The sequence below is a fragment of the Sarcophilus harrisii genome, chromosome 3 (genome assembly GCF_902635505.1).
Source record: "Sarcophilus harrisii chromosome 3, mSarHar1.11, whole genome shotgun sequence".
NCBI classification, from domain to species: domain Eukaryota; kingdom Metazoa; phylum Chordata; class Mammalia; order Dasyuromorphia; family Dasyuridae; genus Sarcophilus; species Sarcophilus harrisii.
Window position 1 is genome coordinate 239007985 of NC_045428.1, and position 27321 is coordinate 239035305.

Sequence of the window (27321 nt, forward strand, 5' to 3'; positions counted from 1 at the left end):
GGGTGCTTAATTCTTCCCACACTCCTAACTTGGCTGCATGTGCGCTAGTAAAGTGCCCCCAACAGTAAGATCAGGAGCACTGGATAAATATGAAATGGGGGGAGAAAAAAAAAAAAAGACTAAAGTTATCGGCTACTTCTCCCTTCCACGTTACAGATTAACATAGATAGATGTAGTCTAGTAAAAGACGGCGAACACTTATCACGATCTCCATTTTTCCAAAACAAAAAACAATATTGAAGCTCTCTTCCCCCCCCCCCCCCCCCCCCCCCCCTCTTAACCCTGCACAAACAGAAAAAAAAAAAAAAAAAAAAAACCCGGAAGGGGCGAGGCGAAAAGCGAGAGGATGGAATGTACCACTCTAGATGGCCAAGTTTTGGGGGAGAGGAATATTTCATCTTGCAAGAGTCTGTGTTTTCAAGGTTAAGAATCTTCTTTTCAATATTTTAAACTTACTTTGCTTAACATGCGAGTTCTTCCTACAAAAATTCTTATTTAATATCGCTTATTCCGAAATATTAGCTTAAGCCTGTTCTAATTTTTAGCTTTAGGAATGGACTTTTCCAGGTCCCCCTTCTTGCCCCTCCTCCGGGCCGCTGTTTCCGCTTTGCTGAGGGGAGGGAAGAGGGCCGAGCCGGGAAGCGGCGCAGTCTAACTTGAGACTTCACTGGGGAAGTAAGGAATACGTTTCTCCACAAAGCGCCGTAGTTTTTAAAGAAAAACAGGCTTAAGTAACTGAAGGAAACTATTTGAGAGTTGGGACCTACGTGCTGCAAATGAATTGGAGAGAGAGTTGGAGACAAAGGTGGGTGTTCTGCTTTTCTTGCCCCTGAGCTTCCCTGGCCGCTCGGAATAGCCGCGGCCGCGGCGGGGCGGGGCCTCCCTCTGGAGCTGCCTCGGGGAAGGTGGAGGTGGCTGCGTGACGGCGGCCCGGGTAACCGTCTTATTCCGCGTCCCGCCAGCTCTTTGTTTACCTTTTCCCCTCTTCGCCCTCCTGCTTCTATCCCTGCCCTTGTACCTCCAGTCTGTGAGGGTCTCTGGGCGCCTCTTGGGAGGGTGGAGGCGGCGGGGGGGAGCTTTGAAGTTGAGGGTTCTTTTCCGGCGCTTCTTGCCCCCCACTATTTTCTTCCTTTTGCGGGGACTTTAAAACCCCCTTATTTCCTCCTGAAGTTGAGAAAAAACACTTATAGTGAGTAGGGTATCTCCACCCCTAACTGCTCCCTAAGAATTTAAGCTATAAGTTGGACTAAAGTTCGGCTTTACTTTTATGTGTATATCTATCTTCGATGCCTGGCATATGTGGGAGGCACTTAAAAATACTTGTTCATCAATTCTACTCCATCCTACTTTTTCCCCTCCCCCTTTAAAATTACCTCGTATTTTCTATTTACTAAACGTAAATATACTTTTAGTTTATGCTTACGTACACGTATTTTCTCCTGTGATAGACTGCACGCTCTTTGAAGGCAGGAACGTTCATTTTTTTAATTCCCAGATACTTAAATAAGTGCTGGTTGATTCTGCTTATGTAAGTGGGAGTTAAAGATCTCTCAGAGCTATGTAAAATCTCTGATTTTTCAGCATTTGGCCTTTTTTCTTCGCCCCCCCCCCCTCCCCAGGTGCTCTCTTTTATTTGGTTGTTCACCTCCCCTTGATTCTACGAGTCTTAAGTTATCTCTTCCTTTTTCACCTCGTTGTACGCATCATTTTAGATTTTTTTTTGATTTCTCCATTGTCCGCAAGCAAAAGTTTTCTTTGGGAAAATCTCGTCCTGTTATGCAAGATAGGAATAGTCTTCCTGCAACCTCCTGATCAGTATGCTCTGCTCCTCTTTGCAGGGTAGAATCTTAACCTCCACCTTTTAAAGAGAGGACCGTAGAGAGACATCATCCATCAGACATCGCATTTAAAACATTTTGAATTGCTTTGACCTCTGTGTCTACACCCCACTCTGAGTACCTTTATCCAGTTAATCTAGTTTTCTGCTATCTTTTTCTTGTTGTCTCATATTGTAAACTTCTTGCTGGCAATGTGCTTGCTAGAAATGAAATAAACGTAATTTGAAACTGAGTTAATAAGAAATTAACTTGAATGTTTGGGGGAAAAAAAATGCGGTGAATTGTATTAGTATTACCCACCCACCTCCCACATTACTGATTAGGCAATAGAAAAGACCCCAAAATTTTAATTGCTGTAATATTTCGCAGATACAATGTTAAGTATTAAAATGTAATTCCAAGAAATCTGCCAAGTTTCCTAAACTAAATGAAACATATTAAATAACCGCTATTGTTTGGATAACAGTACGATATATTCTTTAGAGAGGGTCTAGATTCAAAAGACAGTTTTCAAATCTTGCCTTCCAAGATTGAGCAAGTTAGCTTCCTAGGTTCTCTATTTTCTCATCTGTGAAATGACTATACTACTCTATGATGCTCTTAGTTTGCCAGGGAATATGTATGCTTATTAATTTCTGGGAATATATTACTTTAACATTTAGGTGAATCTTTGCATTTATACATGTGAGAATTTTTTCCTTTAGTGTGAATTTTAACCCATTCATACCTTTTCAAACTTTATAACTTTTAGAAGTTCCAATTAAGATATTAGGGGCCTTCCCCTAATATTTTGCTTTAGATAAGTGTTTAAAAATGTATTTTTAAATGTTATTATTTTATATAAATGTTTAAAAAATACAAAGAAAATGTAAATTGAAACTTTTGTTTTTTGTTTTTTTTCCTAATAGGGGCAACTATGAATGAAGAGCAGTTTGTAAACATTGATTTAAATGACGATAACATTTGCAGTATTTGTAAATTGGGAACAGATAAAGAAACACTTTCCTTCTGCCACCTTTGTTTTGAGCTAAATATTGAAGGTAAGTTTACTGTGTAGTTTAATCTCATTAATTCCATATAAACCAACTTTTTAAACCTTATGACTATACAGTTAACTCTGAAACCAAAGCATCCTCATACAAGATGGAAAGATAGCTGACTAGGGAATCATCTATCTGTAGACATGTGATAAGCACCTACTATTTGCTAGGCCCCTGTGCTAAGTAGTAGGGATACAAAAAGAGGCAAAAACTGTCCCTGCCCACTAGCAGCTCAGTCTAATAGAGACAATGAACAATAAAGTTTTACAAATGAGCTGTATTCAGGATGTGTGGGGCAAAAGTGGAAAGGAATTTTATCACAATTTATTACAATCTCTGAAGAAAGCATCTCCCTCCCCCGAAGGCAAGAAGAGGCAAGGCCCAGTTAACAGATAAGAATTATATAGGGTTTAGGGTAAGACTCCCTATTGGCTGGATCTTTGCCCTGATTGGCCAGGACCAATGACCTCACATTCTAAGTCAAAAATAAAGAAAAACTTTAAAACCCAACTACATTTTTAGACTTACTGAATTACCTTATAGTGGAATTTCAATGCCAAGGTGGCCACAACTTGGTCTCACAAAGAAAAGGTCCCACTCCTTGTAAACAGCGTGATTTCTGGAGAAAGAAACCTGCCCCTGGGGTACAACTGACCTTCACTCAGTCTTTACAACACTTTCTCCATTTTGTGAGACAGAATTTCACCATTCACTTCATTCAGTTATAAGTAAGAAATAATTAAAAGTGGGAAGACATTAGAACTAAGAAGGTTGGGAAAATTTTCTTTAGAAGTTGGAATTTAAGTTGGGAATATTTTTGTGGATTTGGTTATTTTTCCTATTTCTTTGATCCTTCAAAATAAAAGCCTAAAAGAAGATATCCCCTGATCAAAAGATAAGACACAGTTCAGAATAGCTTCATTAGTATATCTGTCCCCCACAGCCATTACAACAGTTTTCCTTTTTTTTTTTAATCATTGCTAATCTGAAAGGTGTGAGAGGCAGAGCATTAGAGTTTTATTTCTCTTGTCAGCGTTTTTTAGTTGTTGATAATTTGCTTCTTTTGTGAATATTCTTTATTAAGGAGTGGCTCTTATTATATATTTGAAAGTTTCCTCTATATCTTGAATATCATGCCTTTATCAGAAAAATAAGCCATAAAAGCTTATCTTCAGGTAACTTTTTCTTCTGATTTTTACTGTATTGATTTGTCTTTGTGCACCAACTTTCCAAGTTTATGTAATTAGAATTATCAGTTTCATTTCTTATGATCTTTCTCTTGTTTGGTCAAGAACTTGTTTCTTGTACAGTTAAAAAGATATTTCTCTTCTTTTATAATTTCATTATGGTATCGTACTTAAGGTCACATAACTATATGGAGTTTATTTTGGTTCATGACATAAATGATCCTCCAAACCAATTTGTAACAATTTGTTTTCCTAGCAGTCTTTCCTAGCATGGTTAGTATCTTTAGATTTATCTGATACTATGCTAATATGTTCCCTTCTTTTGGATCTTGAATTGCTTTCAATATTTCAACTAGGAACAAAGAGTTTTGATGATTGCCGGTAAAAAGATAGGTTAATCGAGTCATTAGTTATTCCATCACTTAAAGTAACTAACAAAAGTCTCTAGCTTTGATAACTTTATCAGGTGGGAGCATCTCTATTAAGCTAATAAGGTATGCTCATGATGCCATATGAATCTTCTGTAAATAGCAAGTCAGTTTGGAACCCAATATTTGAGGATCAGGCAGATGAGAGAGCTGAAAGGGAGTGCTTGAAGTGACTCAAGAATAGAATTTCTCTGACTCTTAAAATTAACATCCTTGATTTATGTACCTTAAACTGATAAGGATAGTTTAAATTGTTTTACTTTGTTCAGCAATACTGTAACATGTAGTCCGGCTTCCTACTGAGAAAGCTTCAATGTAAAAAAGATTGATTTAGTATAACAAGCATAATAAGTCCTTTGTATTATTGTTGAAACAGAATCATCTTGAATTTAAAGAAATACAATCAGTTTTTTAAAAAAAATTTTAACTGGTGCAATTGGAGTTGGAAATGACATTTTACTTAATACTATTTCTAAGCTGTAAAATTTGTTCTTAAAGAAGTTCTGCCAATTTACCAATTTTACTAAGAAAAAACATTAAAATTTAGCTTTCTGCTAATTTTTGTTGTCAGTCCACAAATCCTCTAAGAGTTTTCCCAATTGTGGCTTTGTTTTTTGATGGGGGAAAAAACAACATTTTATCACTTCACTACCCTTAACAGGACATAGCATAACAAAAACAGGAAATCAGGTTAAACTGAAACAACTTTAACTTTGAAATTACCTCAACAGAAAATCATAACTAAAGAGAATCTCCAAATACTATCCAGAAAATAGTGTATACATTTTGATTATTTTAAATTGCCTTTTAAAATATTCTTTGAAAGAGTTTAAAGGCATAACTTTAAATATTTTTAATGGACAGTTTTTCCGATTTAACTAGTAGTTATCTTCTTGACTTCTCGATTTTTAAATTAACTCAGCAGCATTCTACTTTCAGTTAGCCTGCCCCATCCCCCCTTCCCCCCCCCCCCCCCTTTGGAAAAGACAGTAGTTAACTAGGAATAACATACTATTTAGATCCTTATAAATAGCTTTTAACTCTTAATATTACTTGTTTAACTACATATAATAATAATAGTTGAAATTTATATAATACATTAAGGTTTACAAAGTATTTTAACATTCATTATTTTGTTTGATAATAGCAACTTGATGTAAGTCTTCATCCTGTAGTATTGCCTGCTGATTGATCTCCTTGTTTCAGGCTGTCAAATTCATTTTTCCAAAATACAGGTCTGACCTTATCAACTCTCTACGCCCCAATCAAAAACTGATAAAATTGTTGGTCCTCTTTACCTCCATGATCAAATATAAAATTCTGTTTGACTGTTAAAGCTCCTTCCTAGCTTTCTTGTCTCTTCTCTTATTCTCTATCCTCAGCCTTCACAATCCATGTAAATCTTTGATACAGTGACATTGGGTTTCTTGCTACTTCTCTCACAACACATTCTACCTACCATCTCCTGTTATTTTCACAGGCTATAGTCCCTTTTGTCTGGAATCCTTTCTCTGGTTTTCTTTCAGCTAAATTTTAAAATAAGTTTCAGCTAAATTCTCACCTTCTATAGGAAGCTTTTTATCAGTCCTTAATCTTAGTGCCCTTTTTCTGAAATCACCTTCAAATTATCCTCTGTATATTTCTGATTTGTATGTTGTTTTCTTCATGAAAGAATGAGCTCTTTGAGAACAAGGACTATTTTTTGCCTTTCTTTGTATCCCCAGTGCTTAATACATTATTTGGCATATAATAGTTTTTTAATATTTATTTTTGACTTGATTCCCCACATCAGCCCTTTGAGTTAAGTAAGTACTATAATTAAAAATACATTTTATCACATGATAATTTGGGGGGATGTCTTGTCTGGTTTTGGATGCTGAATTAAAATTGCAAAGGTTAATTTCTTTGACTCATACTTATTGACAAGAATTCTAATATGCAGTATTAGGCAGTAATATGGTTTAGTTGTGGGGTACTGAGGCATAATGAGAAATTGCTGGTTGATTTATATTTGCATTGTATATAGTGAAGCTTTAACGTATTTGTTTTGAAACAGCTGGCTAGGAATATACTCACAATTGTCATGCAATAACACTTGAGTATTTAACTGACCTATCATGTGCTAGTAATCATTTGGTTAACATTATTGTTTCTAATATTGTTTTCTCAAATGTTTTATATTATAAAAATGTTTTTGTGTATTACTCCAATTAATATATCTTATAAGTATATTAGTCAACTAAATACTTTTTTGTATACAGTAAACTAACTTTTATATTTGAGTCAAAATTTGATTCCCCTTGTTAAAATATGAACTTTCTATTGCTTGTAAAATCAAGATAAGGCATGAGCCCTTCCCTTGCTTGTGCTATTTCAGTTATTTTAAACTGTTTGCTGGGTGAGTACATAGTTTCATCCTGTGTGATTTGAGTTTCTATAATTGGGAGGGAACAAAAAGATCATTTAACAATTATACCTGGGGGATTATTGTCAAGTCTGAACATACTGTATATACATTGTCCAAAATCTGCTATCAGTTGTTTACCTGTTTACTTTGAGGAAAATTACTTGTACAGAAATCATTGGAAGTCTAAAATTGGATGAAGAAAATGAACTAATGATCTAGATTTTAATGAAATTGGCATGCAAAGTGGGAAACCAGCAAGACACTGATTTTAAAGGGCATTATCTCTACTCAGAGCTTCATTGAATAATTCTAAGTTATCTAAATAGATTTAAATCACAGAATTATAATTTTAACTTTTTTAACTCCTTTACTAAAATGATACAATCTCCTAGAAGAGTGCCCTCAAATGTGTCCATGAGATCATATAAGCTTTTAAGTATGAAACATTTTCTTGATATTTCTCTGTGGCTTATTAGAATTACATCTTATGTATATCAAATGTAACTTATAGGACAGCAATAATACAAGACAATAAAAATTTCTTAAAAGGTACTAGCTTCAAAGGAAAACCAGTTCTGTGGAAGAAAATATGGTATATCAATTACAGGTAAATCCTGGAAAAGTTTTGGCTCATAGAAAAATTTTTGTCAAGATGAGGGATCAAAATGGTAATTTTCCTTATTTAAAAATTTTCCAAGAGTCAATGAGACCACCAAAGAGACATTATATTCTCAAATATATAGAGCACTGAGTCAAATTTGTAAGACTACAAGCCACTCCGCAATTAATAAAATTGTCAAACCGATATGAACAAGTAATTTTCATGTGGAAGAAATCAAAGATATCATGAAGAAATGCTCTAAATCAAAAAATCAGATTAGCTAATTACCCATTTACAGTCATACTTATCCATACTCATAATGTATCCTTAGTCCCATACTACTGAATAAGTGACTTCACCAAACTTACTGTAATTTTGGTTACCACCTATTAGATTAGTTAATATGCCAAGAAAGGAAAATTATAAATTTTGGAGATGTGGGAAAATTGGGACACCATATAAACTGTTGGTGGAATTATAAACTGATTCAATTTTGGAGAGCAATTTGGAACTTGACTCAAAGGACCACTAAATTGTACATACACTTTGATCAGCAATACCACCTCTCTGTATCCCAAAGAAATTATAAAAAGGGGTAAAGGATTTATTTGTATAAACATTTATAGGATCTTTTTTGTGGTGGTAAAATATTGGAAATTGAGGGAACGTCTATCAAATGGGGATTTGACTGAACAAGGTGTGACTATGATTGTAATGGAATACTATTGTGGTATAGGTACTATTGTGGTATAGGAATTGACAAGCAGGAAACAAAAAAAACATTTTAAAACAAAAAAAACTTACGTGAACTTATACAAAGTGAAGTGAGCAGAACCAGGAGAAAATTATTCCCGGCAACAGTATTTCACAATGACCTACTGTGAATGACTTGGCTATTCTCAGCAATGCAATGATCTAAGACGATTCCAAAAGACTTTTGATGAAAAATGCTATTCACTTCCAGAGAAAAAACTGCTGAAGTCTGAAGATAGAGGCTTTTTTTTTTCCATTTCTCTTTTTTTTTTTTTTTTTTTTTGGTTTTACAAACCAAATTCAACCACATTATATGATTAACATGGAAATGCACACATATAATCTATGTTAAATTGTTTGCTCTCTCAGGATGGGGTGGGGGGAGAGAAAGAGATGGAGAAAACATGAAACTTAAAATTTTGAAAAGTGAATGTTAAAAATTGACTTTACATGCAATTGGGAAAAATAAAAATTTAGTTTTATTTTCAAAATATTCATGGATAATTTTTCAACATTGACCCTTACAAAACCTGTATTCCCAATTTTTCCCTCCTTCCTCCCACCCCCTTCCCTAGATGGCAAGTAATCCAATATATGTTAAACATGTTAAAATATGTATGTATACATATTTATACAGTCATCTTGTTGCACAAGGAAAATCAGATCAGAAAAGGAAAAAAAATGGGAAAGGAAATAAAATGCAAGCAAACAACAACAAAAAGAGTGAAAATACTGTTGTAATCCACACTCAATAACCATAGTCTTCTCTCTGGGTGTAGTTGGCTCTCTATCACAAGATCATTGGAACTGGTCTCAATCATCACATTGTTGGAAAGAGTCACAGCTATCAAAATTGAATTAAATTAAAAAAGAATCAGTGAGTCTACAATCAAAGAAAATATTTGTGGATCCTAATAAGGAAAGGTTTGGAAGACATATCTTAAAGAACAGTTGAATGGAGTTGAAGTAGCTGATTAAAAATCACTTTTAAAAGTGATCAAAACTTTTGGGGAAACTCCAAAACAGAAAATTACTAAGAAATTGTACACAGTGAAACCTTCAAAACCTCTAAAAATTATGGAATGGGACATGGAATTTGAGATCTGTTTCTTGGATTTTCATTTGGACTTCTTCCCAGAAAATTCAATGATATCAATGTCACAAAGAAAAATGCTTCTATTAATGAATCTCAGTGGGAAAGAAATACTAGAAGTAGAGTTCTCAGGCCTATGCTGGCTGACTTAATGTTGGATGCTACAATGAAAATGTGACCAGATTCTAGGTGAGTTAAGCACAGTTTTTTGTTTATTGAAGCATGAGCTTTAAAAACACAAAACTGATTTACATAAAAGTGGTGTGAGGCCATATTTGAAGTCAGCATCCAAAACTCCCTATTATATTTACCTAATTTTATGACAATTACCCCCTCGCCCCCCCCCCCAAAAAAAAGCTTTTTTAGTTGTGGTCCAGTGTTATTGTCCTCTTTTAATAATTGAGGAAACTGAGGCTCAGTGACATAAACTATACTCATAGCTAGTGAGTTTATGAGGCATAATTTGTCCCAAGGTCTTTCTGATTGTAAATTTAGTACCCTGTCACTATGCAACACTTCTCTAATATCAGAACTGATCATTAATTCACTGACATTGTACTTCTTTCTATTAAGGTGAATATGTGGTTCTGATATGAATGATTCTTTATTAATGTGTGTACATAAAGTAGAAACAAAGAAATATGATTTTATATTTTTCATATTTACATGGGTGGTATTTTGGAAGATTCCACACTTTCTTTGCTTTATCTTTTATAACACATGGGAAAAACCAGGGTATGTGAATAGTCACAGAAGTTAGTCTTCAGAAATTTTAGCGCTACAAACTGTGTAGTATTCACAGTATTGACAGTGAAGTCTATTTCAAGGAGCAAATGGGCAAAGTTCAAGTCTGGTGGCTTTTTAATGCTTTGATGAAATGCTTCTAAATCTCTAAAGGTTCTCATTAAGGATAGAAGGCTGAATCCTAAGAATAGGCAACAAGAAATAGAGCTCAGGCCTGGCAAAAGTAGAACCTTTCCATTTGTAATATTTGACAGCTGCTTTCCATTTACAGTCACACTTATCCGTACTCATACTATTTCCTTAGCTCCATACTGCTGAATAAGTGACTACTACCAAATTTAACTATAACTTTCAAGCTAATGGGACTAACAGGAGCAGATTGCTAAGGGGAAAAATGATCTGTGGAATCTAGGATCTGGAATTTTATATTTAAGCAGGACTGTGGTGCATATAGTCAGGCTAAACTTTTATACAACTTGTTTTGCAAAACTTTTCCTCGTTTGACAATGTGTTTTGTTATTTTTTTGAAAGAATATGAAGTCTGAATTATTGGTCATTTTTAAAATAGTATTTATTTTTTCAATTGATCATTTTCAGTTAATCCCTTCTAGTAACTCCTTACCTATAGGGTAAATTTTTAAAAATCCATCAGTACAGAAGTATGACAAAATACTTTTTCCACATTAGCCATGTCCAAAAATGTATGCTTCTTTCTGTATTTTAAGTGGTGGAGATGAGTTATATGTTCAGTCAGCAAAATCTTCTTTCCTTTTTCCCTCACTTCAAGCACCTTTATACCCTCCAAATGAAAATGGGGAAAAAAAATAGAACTCTTACCAAGAAAAATCATTTTCTACATTGACCATATATATATTTTTAATTCTTTATTCTGACTCCATTACTTTTATCAGGAGCTATGAGTAACATGTTTCTTAGACTTTTGGAAAAGGGCTGAATACTAAATAGAATCTCATTCTTTCAAAGTAGTTTGTCTTTATCTCATTGTTGTGCTTGTATTAAATGTTTTCCTGTTTCACTCTATATCCATTCATACAAGTCTTCCTAGATTTCTCTGAAACTATCCCCTTAATTTCTTATAGCATAGTAATATGCCACCATATTTATATCTTGTAACTGCCATTCACCTTGTTGGTGGTTGATGGTAATCCTTTGGATTTCCATTCTTTCCCACCTCAATAAAAGTTATAGCTATTTCTGCACATCCTTTGTTTTGTTTGGGGCTAATTTATCCTTTCCTTTTCCCTCATAATTTTATTTTCTCCCTTTTCCCCTTTCCTGTTTGCTTGTTACAAGAAATGAAATATATTTCTGTACCATTTATCTTTATACGTATTCTTTTCTTTGACTAGTTCAGATGAGAATGGAATTTAAGTGTCAGCTATTTTCCTCACTCCTTCCACCTTTTTGTATAAATGTCAACTTATATACTTTCTTTCCATTATACCCTGCCTAGTATTACTCTTCTCCTCTCTTTCCATTCTTAAGATCATCAAGTTACAACTTGCTATAAACTTGGATAGCTTGCAGCGGGATTGACAGTGTCACAGGAAAGAAAGGAGCATGTACCAAAGAAATTTCAAAGGTAGAATTGACAGGATATGGTAGCTGATTAGATGTGAGGAAGGAAGGGTATGTGAGAGTGAGTGATAAGTGGTAACACCTTGTAAGTCTGGGAGACTTGCAGGAATGGTGGTGCAAAAGGGACAATAGGGGAGTTGCAAGAGAGGAGAGGTTTGGGGAAACCAGTTATGGATGTCCAATAAGCAATTACAGTTAGAAGAGAGGCCAAGACAAAGTTGGAGCTGGGCAATAGATGTGAGAATCTTATGCATAGAAATGATCATTGAATTCATGGGAACTGAAGAGATCACCAAGTGAAATAATACAGAGGGAAAAAAGTAAAGGTCCCTGGACAGAATTCTGGAACAATCATGGTTAGCAGATGTGACCTAGAAAATCCAGCAAAGGACACTTGAGAAGAAACAGATTGTGGGAGAATCAAGACAATTATCACAAAACCCTAGAGGTAGAAGAGGATAATTGACAGTGTCTGAGGCTAAAAAGTATGATGAATAAGAAAAGGCTTGGATCTAGCCTTTCTGAGAGAGCAGTTTGAGTTAAATGCTGCTGGAAATCAGATTATGGAGAGTTTAGAAGAAAAATGAGAGAAAAACAATAGAGGCACCTGTTGTAGATAGTTTTCTCAAAGGAGTTTAGCCACAAATGCTAGCAGAAATGGATGCATCTAGTGAGGATTTTTTTTTTTGTATGCATATTTGTAGATGCCCCGCAAGCAGACATTGGATAAGCAGAATTTAAAGGTAGGTGAGAGTGGGAATGATAGAAGGGGCAATCTGCTGGAGAAATGGAATGGAAAGGGATCACTTGTGCATGTAGAATATTTATCTGGGCAAGGAGAAGGGTGTGTGAAACAAAGATGAAGGAGGAGTTACTGGGTGAAGTGAGGTGAGGAGAGTTCTTGATGAATGGCCTAAATTTTTTAATAAAATGAGATCATTTTGAGGCAAAGTTGCTGTGGAAGATTTGAGGGGAGTTTAAAAAAAGTTTGGAAAAACCAATGAGCAGAATAATTAAATCATTTAACAATACCAGACCCACTCCTAACTTTCCATAGCCCTTCTCCCCCAGAATTAATCACAGATTGGTTTTAGAAACTTTTGAACTAGTACTCTAGTTGAGTAAAGCAAAATGTTTATTTAATGCCTGCTCTGTGCAAAAACCCTATGAGGTGCGAAGAATACAAAAGTAAAGATGAAAAGCAGTCCCTACCCTCAAAGGAGTTTAATTTTTTGACTTGAGAATCATAATCTGCATAATATACAATCTTCATTCCTTTGTGTTTTTTTGTGGCTTGCTAGATCTTTTTTGAGTGGCATTTGATCTCCTTGAGGAAGTCAGTGTACATCTCAGTATAAAGATCATAATGTCACTTGCAAACAGAAGGAATTACATAAAGAGTGGAAGAGCTATATACTCTAGAAATGGTAAGGCTTTCCAAGTAGACCTGTTTACAGAAAGATAAACAATTTGCATTTCCATATACATTTGTTTGCAAAGGGGTTGTGAGGATCTTTTCAGTATGGTTGTTCTCTGCCCTGAAGTACATCATAACCAATCTGTGCCTGCCAGTCCTGTGTAGCTCTTGGTCATGTCTTCCCCAAAATTTGCCACTGGGCTTTGCCCTAATCTGCTGGTTTCTTTCTTGATTTCTTTTGACATTGGCATTCCAAGAATACCAATGAGACAATATGTCTACTGGCTATACTTTGGCCATACAACGATATCATCTTTTTTATCATTTAAGAAAATTCTTAATTTTTGTTCTTCACAAGTTATTTAATGTTGCATTTTGTTTTGTGTCTCTTCATTGTTCTCTGAGGGTGATAAGGCAATGTCCAAAAAAAAGATTACAAGATCAATCAACAAGCCCTATGGGCAAGGCATTGAAAATGCAAAGTTAAAAATAAAATAACCACTCAGGAATCCAGAAGGGACCCTTGAGATCATCTATTTCCCTTCATTCTGTCAAGGAAACTAAAAACCAGATTTGTCCATAGTAATAGAGATAGTAAGGGGCAGAATCAGATTTTGAAAGCAGAATTTTTGGTGCCAAATTCTGTACCCTTTGTGCCATATTGTTTCCCCCAGTGTTTGCCCAGTTTTTAAAATAAAGGGAACCCCCAAACTCTGAAAATCCTTATATCTTCAACTCTGCCTCAGTGAGAGGACTCCACTCCGAAGCACAGTTTCATTTTTGTTATCTGGATGGGGTTGGCTCAGTCCTGAAACCCATTGAATTCAATTCAAATTCTAGCCCTAGTTGAAACCTAGGGAGGAGCCAACCTATGACGAGCCCCCTTCAGCTTGTAAGCCAAACCCCCCAATTATAAAAGAGCCAAACTAAAACCTCTCTTTGCAGAAGTTCCAAACATGACAGCCCTATGCTTGGCACACCACGGGCCTCTGCCCAGTGGACTATTATTTCCAGTGCCATCTTCTCTTTACCCTCACCTATTTTCTTAACAAGATTTCAACCTTACTATTTTTTTTTTTTTTTTTTTTTTTTTTTTTTTTTTTGGCTGAGGCAGTTGGGATTAAGTGACTTGCCCAGGGTCATATAACTAGGAAGTGTTAAGTGCCTGAGACCAGATTTGAACCCAGGACCTCCTGACTTCAGGGCTGGTGCTCTATCCACTGCACCACCTAGCTGCCCCTAACCTTACTACTTTCAATCCCCATAATAAACCTCTTTTATCAATCTAGGTTTTTGGGTCTGTAAGTTCCTTTACAGAGGGTCTCTGCACCGCCAGAAAGGGAATCCTCAGAATTCCCCCACCCTTGTGCCGCCACTAGACCTTATTTAATTCCCTGACCAATAGATACCCCCCAAATCTAAACCTCATTATTATTACCAAGTACAATTAATTAATAGTAGCTAACATTTTTATAGCATTTTACATATGTCATCTCATCTTATTCTTACAATAACCCTGTAAGGTATGGAACTATTATCATCTCTCTGACTTACCTGGCAATGGATAGAGCACTAGGCCTGGAGATAGGAAGCTCTAGGTTCAAATCCAGTCTTAAACACTTATTAATTCTGTGACAGCCTGGGCGTCAGCCTTTGTCTTAAGTTTCCTCATCTATAAAAAATCACTTGCCTGGCAAACGATACATAAATATTAGCCAATTTTATTGTTATTAAACTTTATAGAACAGAAACTTAAGAAAATAAAAGAACTACGAAATAAAAAAAGAGACACAAAAACCAAAATACTGTGAATTGTCATACCCATGCCTAAAATTGTATTATTTATTCATTGTTATCCCCAAAACAGATCAACATCATGCCCGTAATAACTGATTTTATTTTTTTCTTTGTACATTGTTTATTTCAATAGTTTTAGGAATTTTTTTCTATATTCAAAATGGATGTCGCTTTTTTTTCCACACAGCTATAGTCAGCACTATTCTCTGGTTTTACTTTTTTTTTTTGTTCTGTATCATTTCATATTTCCCCACATTTATTTGTCATATTTGTTTTATGACACAATAATATGTTGTATCCACATAACATAATTTGATTTCTAGTTGTTTGACAATTTGGTTTACTTTCTGTACTTCCCTTTTTTGGCAAAAGCAGTGCTTCTAGAAATTTTGTTTTACATGTATATTTCTTTTTACATGAGTCCTCCTAACCCCTAGCAATAACATTTTTCAGATTGGAATGCCAGGTGCAAGAATAGTACAAAAAAGTGATGTTGGCTTTCAATTTCTGACAGAGACTGGGAGAAAGAAGAAAAGAGTGAAGGGGATTTTGTGATGAAGAAAATAGAAGAAAGCGCTAACATGGAGTTTAGTAAAGAGAGACCCTGCAGAAAAAGGAGAAACTAGAAAACTTAGGAAGAGAATGTTTAGAGTAGTTTATTTTAAAAATGAAATAGGGAATCAAAAATTGGAATTTATGGTTTAGAAAACAGCCTTTTTTAAAGGGCTGTTTATCTCTGATTAAAATCTTATTCAAATATTTCTTACTAACTTTTGTGATATCTGATGTGATTTTGCAAAAAAAGATTTTGATTTTTGAAATATCTTTTTTTTTTTTTTCCCCAGTTTGGGAATAGAGGGGCTCAAAGTCTGAAGTGTCCAAAAATAAAAACTTTTCATACACAATATGTCAAGAAAATCTTACAAAACAATGAAGGGATTCTCTGTTCCACTTTTGTTTTCTGGCATCCAGTAGAACACTCTTCTTCCACTCTTCAGGCCTAATACTAAATTATTTTCTGTTCCGTCACTTGCTATCTAGCAGTTTTCAGAAACAGTAAATTGATTCAGAGATAATAAAGAAATAGTAAAACTGAGCATAAAACTTTTTAAGTGACTTTGAGGTTTTGTGTTTTTAAATTCATTGGAATAAATCCCTAAACTTCCAAAAAGTTTTGATATCTGAATACATTTCAAGGCTCCTCATTCCTGTCCTTTTTTGTCTTATATCCTCTTATTTGTTTTAAACTTCTTTGTTTAAAATATCTGTTTCTGTGCATACCCTTTGATCCAGCAGTGTTACTACTGGGCTTATATCCCAAAGAGATACTAAAGAAGGGAAAGGGACCTGTATTTGCCAAAATGTTTGTGGCAGCCCTTTTTGTAGTGGCTAAAAACTGGAAACTGAGTGGAGGCCCTTCAATTGGAGAATGGCTAAATAAATTGTGGTATATGAATGTTACGGAATATTAATGTTCTGTAAGAAATGACCAACAGGATGATTTCAGAAAGGCCTGGAGAGACTTACATGAACTGATGCTGAGTGAAATGAGCAGGACCAGAATATCATTATATACTTCAACAACAATACTATATGATGACCAGTTCTGATGGACCTGGCCATCCTCAGCAACGAGATCAACCAAATCATTTCCAATGGAGCAGTAATGAACTGAACCAGCTATGGCCAGAGAAAGAACTCTGGGAGAGGACTAAAAACCATTACATTGAATTCCCAATCACTGTATTTATGCCCACCTGCATTTTTGATTTCCTTCACAAGCTAATTGTACAATATTTCAGAGTCTGATTCTTTTTGTACAGCAAAATAACGTTTTGGTCATGTATACTTATTGTGTATCTAATTTATATTTTAATGTACTTAACATCTACTGGTCATCCTGCCATCTGGGGGAGGGGGTGGGGGGTAAGAGGTAAAAAATTGGAACAAGAGGTTTGGCAATTGTTGATGCTGTAAAGTTACCCATATATATAACCTGTAAATAAAAGGCTATTAAATAAAAAAAAGAAAAAATAAAATGTCTGTTTCTTTGTTAACAAAATAGTGATTTACTATCATTTCTATTTTTTCCTGCCCCTTAAACAACTAACAACCTTTTATTTTTCTCTTAGAATATTTTGTCCAGTTCTTACTCTTCTAACCTTCTTCCAAGGCCCCTTATATCTCAGCAAATTTTTTACTTGTGAACTTGAAATCAGCTGACAAAACCAAATCCCTCAAACATTTTGAGTTCCATTAATTAAACAAGATTCATTAAGTATGTGCTCAGTGTCAGAGATCCTGGTGATAGGTAGAAAGGTAAAGATGAAAAATGGCCTCTACAAGAAAATTTAATATTCTGAGAAAGATGAACAAGGATTATTGTTTTGGAGAAGAAAAGTGAAAATGAGAAAGGCTGTAGAGGAATAATAGTATTTTGCTAAGAAATAGATTAATAGACAAGAGTGAGAATAATACTAATGATGTGGGAAAGATTTCCTATCTTTGATTCCCAATTCCCCTTAGTTAATGTAATTACTCTTTAACTCACAAATCCTGGTCCCTTTGTATTCCAATAGAAGATCCAGGCCTGTCCCAGCCCCACCTGGATCTGAGCCAACTTTGGGGCTACACCCAGAAGCCCCTCTAGCTAAATCTCCTATTATAAAAGGGCACACTGGGACCCCCTCTTTGCAGAGATCCCACCTTCACCTATCTCCTTGCTTCCAAACCCCATAATAAACCTCTTTTATCAATCTAGGTCTCGGGCCAATAAATGCCTTTATCGGGGACTCATGCAGCTACTAGACCTCATTTACCGCTGTATCCTTGCGCCGAATCCAAGAGGGTTGCAGGGAAGCTCTGTTGGACTCCCTGTACCCCAAACCTGCCACTAGACCTCAACTAAACCCTAATTTCATTTAGGTACCCCAAATCTAAACCTCAACACTAGGATGCTTATATTCTATGAATTGCATGAGTATCCAAATGAATTATCCAGACTTTTTTCTCAAAATTTAGATAATGGTTAACAACAGTATAGAGTTCATTATAAAGGAATATTAAGAGGATCTTTTAAAATTCCATTTAGTATATCGTTTTATATTTTTAATCTAAATCAAATATCATTGTTAACCCTTAATTTTATTTATCTTGGTGATATAAGTGGATAAAAATAAGAAAATGAATACATCTAATGTTTTTTCATTCAAACTCAAAGGGCAGAAATTAGTGACTTAAAATATGCAGATTGATAGTTAAACCTTTAAATTTTAAAAACTTTTTGCAATAGTATAATATGAAATAGACACTGCTATGCAGATCTCATATCCAAAATACAAATGTTTTGTGAAACCTTTTTCCTTTTTCATGCTGTCATACTTACCTGTGGTAACTATCCAGAGGCATGAGTGCTTAGAAAAGATTCTTTAGAGTAAGAGAGCTACATATTTCTTTTTAAATAGCTACATGAGCTTCAAATACATTTCCTTTTACTCTATTTTCTAATTATAAGGTACTTAGCTTATCTGAAACTTGTATACAAATCATTAGAAAAGGGTTTGCTGAAATCGTTTTCAATATAACTTATTGTTAGCTAATTTTTAGGACATCAAGAGTATAATAAGAATTTAAGAAACATGTTTTTGTTGCAAGAAATTACTTTTTGTTCAATTTCTGAACCTTTATATGTAAATGGTAATTAAGTCCTCAAAAAGTCTTGTACTATTAGGTTTTTTTTTTGTTTGTTTTTTGTTGTTTTTTTCTGAAGCAATTAGGTTTAAGTGACTTGCTCAGGGCCACATAGCTAGGAGGTGTTGAGTGTTTGAGGACAGATTTGAACTGGGGGTCCTCCTGACTTAAGGACTGGTACTCTATCCATTGCACCACCTAGCTGTCCCTATTAATATTCTTTAAGTGACTACATATAGTTTCAGAATTTGTGAGCAAGACATAAGCAATATTTAAGTTTTTTTTCCCCCAATAACAATGCCTGTTCATAATGATCAATCTGTTAAATATCAGTTTTTTCTCCATTTGTTGAAATTTCTCAGAACAAGCATATTCATCTGGTATCTAACCAGGCAGTATTGATTTCACAATCCCTGGTTCATTTTTAATAATGAAAAAAATTACTTGAGAAGATTTGATCAAAATAAAAATTGTTAATTTATATATGAATTTTTTTAAAAAACAAAGTGGGAAAGCATTAAGCTCTACTAAAGTTAGAAAATATGAAAGAAATGTTTTAATTTTTATATAATTTAAAATGTTTTTTCCTAAGTTTTTAGCAATTAAGTTTTTTTTTTTATGGTTATGATATACCATATTCTTTGGGTTCCACTGATAACTGATTTGGGGGATAAGGGTTTAAATAATTCTACCATGTTATGTTCTCAAAAGTAATGAAAGTCTTCACTTTATTTTGCCTAATAGAAAAAAAAACTCTTGTGCCTTTGTGTAAATTAAAAGGGTTTGTGTTTCAAACTATATGTTTAAACTTCTAAATTCAATCCAGAAGATACAAGATTAAGAGTGAATCTATAGAAAATTCATACTATGCAAAATGGCTTTATATCTGGTATACTGCAGAAATCATCAACTTAGTAGAATATTTTCACATTCATAAGATTTGATTATGTGACTTAAGATTTACTTCACTTCTATTAATTATTACTTTTTAATGCTACCTTTTAATATTGTTCCTTAGCAAGGAAGCAGTATTGAAGTTAATAGAGGACTGGCCTCAGAGTCAGTGTTTCTTGGTAGTTCAAGGATAGCCTCTAACATGAAGATTTTTAAGAGGTCCATGAATAAATTACAGGAGGTCTGTAAATTTGAATTTATATATACACAGACATATTCACATATATGTGTATGTGTACGCACACACGTGCACATCTTTGTTTTTATAAGTCTCTCACTAAAATTTAGCATTTTCTTCACTTATTTCTGAGAAGTCTGTAGGTTTCCCCAGACTGCCAAAGAAGTCTGTAACATAAAAAAGATTAACATTTTAACATTGTCTGTGTGACCCTAACTAAACCACTTAACCTCTTTAGTGCTCTAGGCAACTCAATTAAGAAAATAGAAATTATAGGACAGTCATCAATTTTCAGTTTTAAAAGAGTATTTCCTCATCTGAAAAATCTTTATACTTCAGTCCAATATTACCTAAAAATCATTTTTAATTGTTTTTCTTATTCATAGTTTTTTCTAATATTTATGATCTTGAAACTTTTTTAAATTAATTATTCTTTAACATTTTAATTCTTGATTCAGAACAGTTCCAATTGTTTAGCAATGAAGAGAGCCATCTACACCTAGGGAGAGGACTGTGGGAACTGAGTGTGGACCACAACATAGCATTCTCACTCTTTCTATTATTTGCTTGCATTTTTGGTTTCCTTCTCAGGATTTTTTTTTTCCTTCCTAGATCCAATTTTTCTTGTACAGCAAGATAACTGATAGATATGTATTACATATATCAGATTTAACATATATTTTAACATGTATTGAAATACCTGCCATCTAGGGGAGGGGGGAGTGAGGGGAAGGAGGAGGGAAATTTGGAACAGAAGGTTTTGCAAGGGTTAATGTTGAAAAATTACCCATATGTATGTTTTGTAAATAAAGTATAATAATTAAACGTTTTTAAAAATTCTTTTGTTTTTCTTTATAGGAGTACCAAGATCTAATCTCTTGCATACCAAATCATTAAGGGGCCACAAAGAATGCTTTGAAAAATTCCATTTGATAGCAAACCAGGATTGTCCTCGATCTAAACTCTCCAAAAGCACTTATGAAGAAGTCAAAACTATATTTAGTAAAAAGATAAATTGGATTATACGGCATGCTCAGAATAAAGATGTAGAGTCTGATCCTGAATGTTCCAAAACTTCCCAGCACTCACTTTTAAATTTTAGACATAAGTCAGATACAAAGGTATTGCCACAGTTTGATTCCCAAGTACCAAAATATTCTGCAAAATGGATAGATGGAACAACCGTAAACATCTCAAACCATGCACAAACAATTTTGGAGCAAAGAGAATCTGCAAGCTTTGGGCTTGATATGTTGCAAGATCCAAATGCCCCTTTCTGCTATAATAGTGTTTTATGGTCTCATCACCAGCAGACTCAGAAGAAAGAAAAGAAAGCTTCTGTTTCAGAAATTAGTGACCAGAGACAACACATTTATTATACAAGAGAACAATGTAAGTAAAGCATCTCAGAAAGGGATTTTGTAATTTGTAATGTGTGAGCTGTGTGTAGAGTCTTATGTGCTTCATAATTAATTCATTTGCTGATTTCTCCTTCTATTGTTGCTGTAGTTTGAACTTTCATCAGTTACCAGTTACCGTAGATTCATGAGTCTAAACCAAAAAATGCAATTCTGGCAGATTCAGTTAAGCTAGAAAAGGTACAGGTGTTGTCCTGATATCCATCCATGCCCCATAGAGACTTATTGTAAAAATACTGATTACTAGGTGATTTCATTTTTTTTCCCTGGCCTGTGTGACTCTAGACAAGTCACTTAATCCCAATTGCCTCAGCAAAAAAAAAAAAAAAAAAAAAATTCTTTTGGCCTCATTTTAGAATCTATCTGATAAGGCATGAAAGTTGATAAATATATCAATCCTCAAATCTCAAATATAGTATTACATCTAATTCATTGCTAGTTTAGACCCAAATGAGATGTTGACTTCCCTAATGTTGTTGAAGAGTTAGATGTATCCTTGATGTAGTTTGAAAGTATTATTTCATAGTGCCTTTTCTTCCATCTTAAGTTTCTAAGTTAAATATTAATCAGGGATGACTTTCCCAGTTACATACAGTCTCAACTATTGACTGTTGTGCTTCTTGCATAGTTTCAAAAAAAGTTTAAACTCCTGATTGTACTTGAGTTGTATTATGACAAGTAGCAAAAAGTATGTTCTTTTCTAAGCACAGAAACAATGATTTTCATTACTGCCCCAAACAAGAATTGGAGAAACATGCACAGCTGAGTTTTGCATTGACTTGACAAATATTTCTGTTCATAATTTGATAATTAAAACCATCTAAAAAAGATTTTTAATATTATATAAGGTCACTGAATTTTTACTCAATTAAGAACTTGTAACCACATTGAACAGTGCAACTTAGGGCAAATGAAAGTGTCTAAGGAAAGCATGCTTTTTATTAGCATTGTTAAGTTTTAGTTTTCCTAGCTTTTATGGTAGTATTGAATACATTTTCATCTTGCAGTGAGTTCAATGAGTCTTGGTGAGGTAGAGCAGCTGAATGAAAAGCTTCGCCAGCAAATCCAAGGTAAGGAATTATTTTCAACTCTTAGGAAAAAATTTATGGTATAGAAAGCAATCCCATTTTTTAAAAGAATTATAGGATTTCTTCAGTTGCATTTGAATTAGAAATTAAAACATTGTGTTGGAATTCCAGAGCATAGGAATTTAAAAATATATATATAGATACTTTATAAAATAAATTGTGAAGATAGAAAATATCTCTGGAGCTGGTACATGCTGTCATGTTGATTATAGTTTGAAAAATATGTTTTATTGTTTTTTCCTAAAGATTGATGAACAGCACACAAGCAGGATTATGAATATAATCTTTGAATTTTGAATCATTTAAAAAATACATTCAGGAGAAACATAAGGTCTAGAATCTCGAGGGGAACAATGAGGAAAATTTGAGCAGGAATTAGGACATTAAAAGTGCTATATTATAAAAGGATAATCATTAAACTCTTCAGCACTACTAGTTAAAAAGACAAAAGTAGATCAGTTGAACAGCCTACATAAGGAAGAATGAAGATATTAGAACCAGTATTCAGCAAATCTGAGAACATAAAAATGGCTAGAGCCAAGGACTATTTTTTTGACAAGAACTGTTGGCAATACCATAATAAAGTTTATCTGAAACTGAATTCATATCATCTATATCAGTAAGCTTAAAGTATATGTACACAATGATTTTATTAGGTCACACCATAAGAAAAAATTAGAAGAAAATTATTGGATCATAACTTGAACAAGGGGAATAATTCTTAACCAAATAAAGAATGTTATGATTACAAAAGAAAAAAAGATTGGTTACATGAAATTGGAAAACTTTTATACAGATAAAACTAAATGGAGTTCTAAGGTAAAAGAGAAAGCATCAATTTATACCATATCTTTGATCAAGGACTGAAAACCAGTGGGTAGAAGTGGTCAAAATATATGAAGAATTGCACATTATTGAGGCATATGAAAAACTGCTCCCAATCACAAATAAGACAATTGCAAATCATAACAACTCTTACTTTTCATTTCCCACTGAATAAAAGATACTAATACACTCTTGGTGGAGTCCTGATTTGGTCCATCTATTCTAGAAAGTAATTTGTAATTATCAGTCATCATGCATTTATTGAGTATTTAACATATACCAGACACTGCTAAGCACTGGACCTACAAAATCAAATAAAATTATGTCTGTTTTTGACAACTTTAATAATGTTCTAATGGGACAATAGTATATACAAAAAGAATACAAAGTAGTTGAATGACTGGAAGAGAGAGTGAAGTGGATGACTGTGCATCAATCCAATTCACTCAAATCAAGACATCAATACATGATGTCATTTGTCTTCTAAAATAAAGGATGAACAACATCAAGGTGAGGAAGAAATATATTCCAGGTAAAAGATGACCAGTTTAAAAGCACAGAGATGGGATGTCAATTTTGTATGTGAGGAATAGAATAAAAGCCAGTTTGAAAGCATCAAAAAAGTATGGAAGAGATAATAAATAACAATAAAAATAAGAAAGTTTGTGGGGGGGAAGAGAAAATGTGTGTTGGATCTGTAGTGAACATAGTCACTGAAATGCTCGATGGGCAGCTCTGGTCTTCCTGTTCTATCTGTCCCTCTTCCAATCTGTCCAACATTATTATAGCTAAAATGACTTTTCTTAAGTCCCGATTTGATCTTATCACCCCCCCTACTCAATTCCAGTAGCTCTTTATTGTCTCTAGAATCGAATATAAACTTTTCTGTTTAGCTTCTAAAGTCCTTGCCTATTTTTTCCACTCAGTTCTCTTATCCCTCTCCTACTTGCTTTCTTTCTTTCTGTCCCTCACATACAACATGCATTTCTCATCTCGATGCTCTTGTACTGACCATCATCATAATCCTCAACTTTTTCTCACAAAATTACTATTTCTTTCAACAGTCAAGAGCAGCTCCTGTGTAAAACCTTCTCCCAGCGTCTCCTCACTTCCCACCTCACCTTGCTGCACTGCCTCCCCCATACCTTGTATGCCTTTAGTATGTACCACACTTAGACTTATCCATGTTATAACAAGAGCATTTTGTAGTGCTTTAAAGTTTGTTAAATGCTTTCACAAATATTATCTGTTGTACTCACAGCACCCCCAGGAAGTATATAATTATCACCACCACTTTACAATAAAAAAAACTAAGGCAAGTAGGGGTTGAGTGACTTGCCCAGGAATTGAATTTCAGTCTTCCGGATTCAGATCTAGTATTTTATCTATTGTGCTCTTAAGCTGCTGTTAGAATGTAAGCTTCCTTAGAACAAGTACAGTTTTACATAATGGGGTGGAAAGCATTTTTTGTTTTAAGGATGGGGAGAATTTAAGCATATTTGAGGAAACCAGTACATAGCAAGAAGGAAGGAAATGAGATGAATTGCAGGTAGAGGAGAGTTAGCCAAGGCAAAGGGAAGGCTCACCTCATTCTCAGAGACTCTGGGGAAGGAGGAGAGAATGAGGGAGTGATATCAAGGGATTTGGGGATCGTGTAGCTAAATGGCACTATGCATATATGAGTGCCAGGCCTGGAGCCAAGAAAATTTCATCTTCTGAGTTTATCTGGCATCAGTTATCTTAGGCAAGTTACTTAGCCCTGTGTACCTTAGTTTAACCTCATCTGTAAAATGAACTGGAGAAAGAAATATTGAGCCATTCTAGTATCTTTGCTAAGAAAATCTCAAATGGGGTCATGAAGAGTCAGACATGACTGAAAAATCTCAAGGGATTTTGAGATGAAGGAGAAAAAGGAGTCTGTCTTTTAAGGCCTCATTTCTCAGTGAAGTAAGTAAATTTACATAAGGGGAAAAATGAAAAAATATGGAAGGCTTGTAGAAGGAAAAGATAGTCTGCAGTAATTGCTATGGTGGAGAGAGAGGGAATCAGAAAGGAATAAAAAGATAGGAACAGAAAATAATAAAAAGGGATAGAAACAAACAAAGCAAAGTAGGAGCAGGGATAATAGGACTGTGGAAAAAATAGGCAAGGAATTTAGAAGCTAAAGTTCACCCTTGCTGTACTGGGGGCGTAGCTGAAATCGATAAATAAATGTATCAGATACCCACTCAGCATGGTAGTATGGCTTGCTCCTCCTATGCAGCAGTCCTTGATTAGAAACAGAAGAGGAATAGTGGGAATAATCCAGAACTAAGATTTTGCAATAGATAAATGTACTAAACTAATTTAACTAAAGTTAGAGCATTAGAAAGTTCTTCTAAACTTAAACTTTAGAAGTTTAGAACTTTAGTTCTGTTAAATAGAGAGGAATGTCAGTGGTCCTTAATTAGGAACTTCCATGATTAAGGAAGTGAAAGGATTGTGACCAGTCCAGTATATGGTGAAATGTAAGAAAGAATGTAATGGAATTCAGGACAGGATAAAAAATGTACAGGTAGAGAGTTTGAGGTAGCTTCATTGTGAATGTTGAAGTCCCCTATTGTAAGGACAGAAATTATAGAAGAGAAATGATAATAAGCTGAGTGCTCAATCCCTGAAAATGGAGGAAGAATGACCTGGTAACTGTTACAGCAACCACGGTGATTTAGTAGGTAGAAATTTTTGTTTGTGTGGACTTCTGGTAAAAAAGGTTATTGGAAATAATCTGGAAATGAAGAATAAGTATTCCTACTATTAGGAATGTTTTTTGTTTTGGATTTTTTTATTTTTCCAAAGGGGAAGCAGGGAAGGGCAAGGAGTAAGAAAAGGTATAATCATTGCACCAACAACATTGATGATTCATCATCACCAATGAGAAGCCAGATCTCAGTAAGGATTATTAAATGGAAGGATTGTTCATATACAAACCAAATAGTTTGATAGCTATTATAGATGACCCATGCTACTGCATGATATATTTATGTATGGGAGGCAGTTGAAGCTGAAACTTCTTATAAAGAGTACTATAACTAATTGAGTTTTGTATTTTTTTTTTTTTTTTTTTAGGGATGGATAGTTTTGATAAAAAAAATGTTGATAAAGCATTCATCTAAATTACTTAGAAAATGAATCACAATGAATTGAATCATGAGTTTTGTAGATACTAAAAACAAAAATTTCTTGCATTTTTTTTTTTTTAGAAATTTTTGAACAGCTGACACAACAATTACAAGAAAAGGATTCTTTGGCTTCAGAACTCCATGTCCGACACATTGCCATCGAACAGCTACTTAAGAATTATTCCAAGTTACCATGTCTTCAAGCGGGGAAACAAGGAATGAAGTGCAACCTTCCCATAAGTAATTGAACAAGACTTAAATTTTTAATTAGTTTTATCATATTGATCTGCTATGCGCACAAACTTCTAATAAGTATGTTGGGAAATTGTGGCATCCTTTTGAAAACATTTGGAATCTTTTCAACAGGCATTCAATCTATTTTAAGTATAATTTTTAAAATATATATTTTTCTCTCCATTTACATGTAAAACAACTTTTAACATTTGCCTTTTTTTAAGTTTAAAGTTCCAAGTTTAATTCTTCTCTCCCTCCTATCCCAGTGAGCATACATGTGTAGTCATATTAGTCATTTTGTGCAAGAAGACTTGAACAACAAAGAAAAAAATGCTTTAGTCTGTATTCAAATAATACCATTTCTTTTTCTGGAGGCAAAGAGCATTTATCATCTGAGTCTTTTTGGATTGTCTTGGATCATTGTATTGCTGGGCATAACTAAGTCATTCACAGTTATACAATATTGCTATTACTGCATACAGTGTTCTGGTTACTTCCCTTTGTATCAATTCACATCTTAGCAAGTTTTTCTGAAATTTGTCATTTCTTAGAGCAAAATAATAGTTCATTTCAATCATATGCCATCTGTAGACTTGACATTGCTATCCTAATTTGCTTATGGTATCACCCTTTACATGTAAATCATGAATATAATTTGAAATGTTTCTGCCATACTGTTTTCCCAACAATTTTTTGTTGAATAATGAGCATTTGTCCCAAAAGCTTGAGTCTTTGGGTCTAGCAAATCCTAGATTATTGTGATTATTTATTATAGTATATTGTATACTTGATCCATTCTACTGATCCACCACGTTTCTTAGCCAGTACCAGATTGTTTTGATTTTTTTTTTTTTTTTTTTTTTTTTTGCTGA

The 27321-nt window shown here is 34.2% G+C and overlaps 1 protein-coding gene across 2 annotated transcripts; it reads left to right on the forward strand.

Moving 5' to 3' along the window:
- Positions 1-603: 603 nt before the first annotated feature.
- Positions 604-26667, forward strand: C3H21orf91 (chromosome 3 C21orf91 homolog). 2 transcript variants are annotated; one of them, XM_031959267.1, is made up of 5 exons: positions 604-805; positions 2747-2878; positions 20585-21118; positions 22152-22214; positions 26297-26667. In XM_031959267.1, the coding sequence occupies exons 2-5, from the start codon at positions 2755-2757 to the stop codon at positions 26461-26463; spliced, it is 888 nt and encodes a 295-aa protein (XP_031815127.1). In that variant the 5' UTR covers positions 604-805; positions 2747-2754; the 3' UTR covers positions 26464-26667. The 2 variants fall into 2 exon arrangements, with proteins under 2 accessions (XP_031815127.1, XP_031815125.1); XM_031959265.1 differs by lacking the exon at positions 604-805 and adding an exon at positions 883-934.
- Positions 26668-27321: the final 654 nt, after the last annotated feature.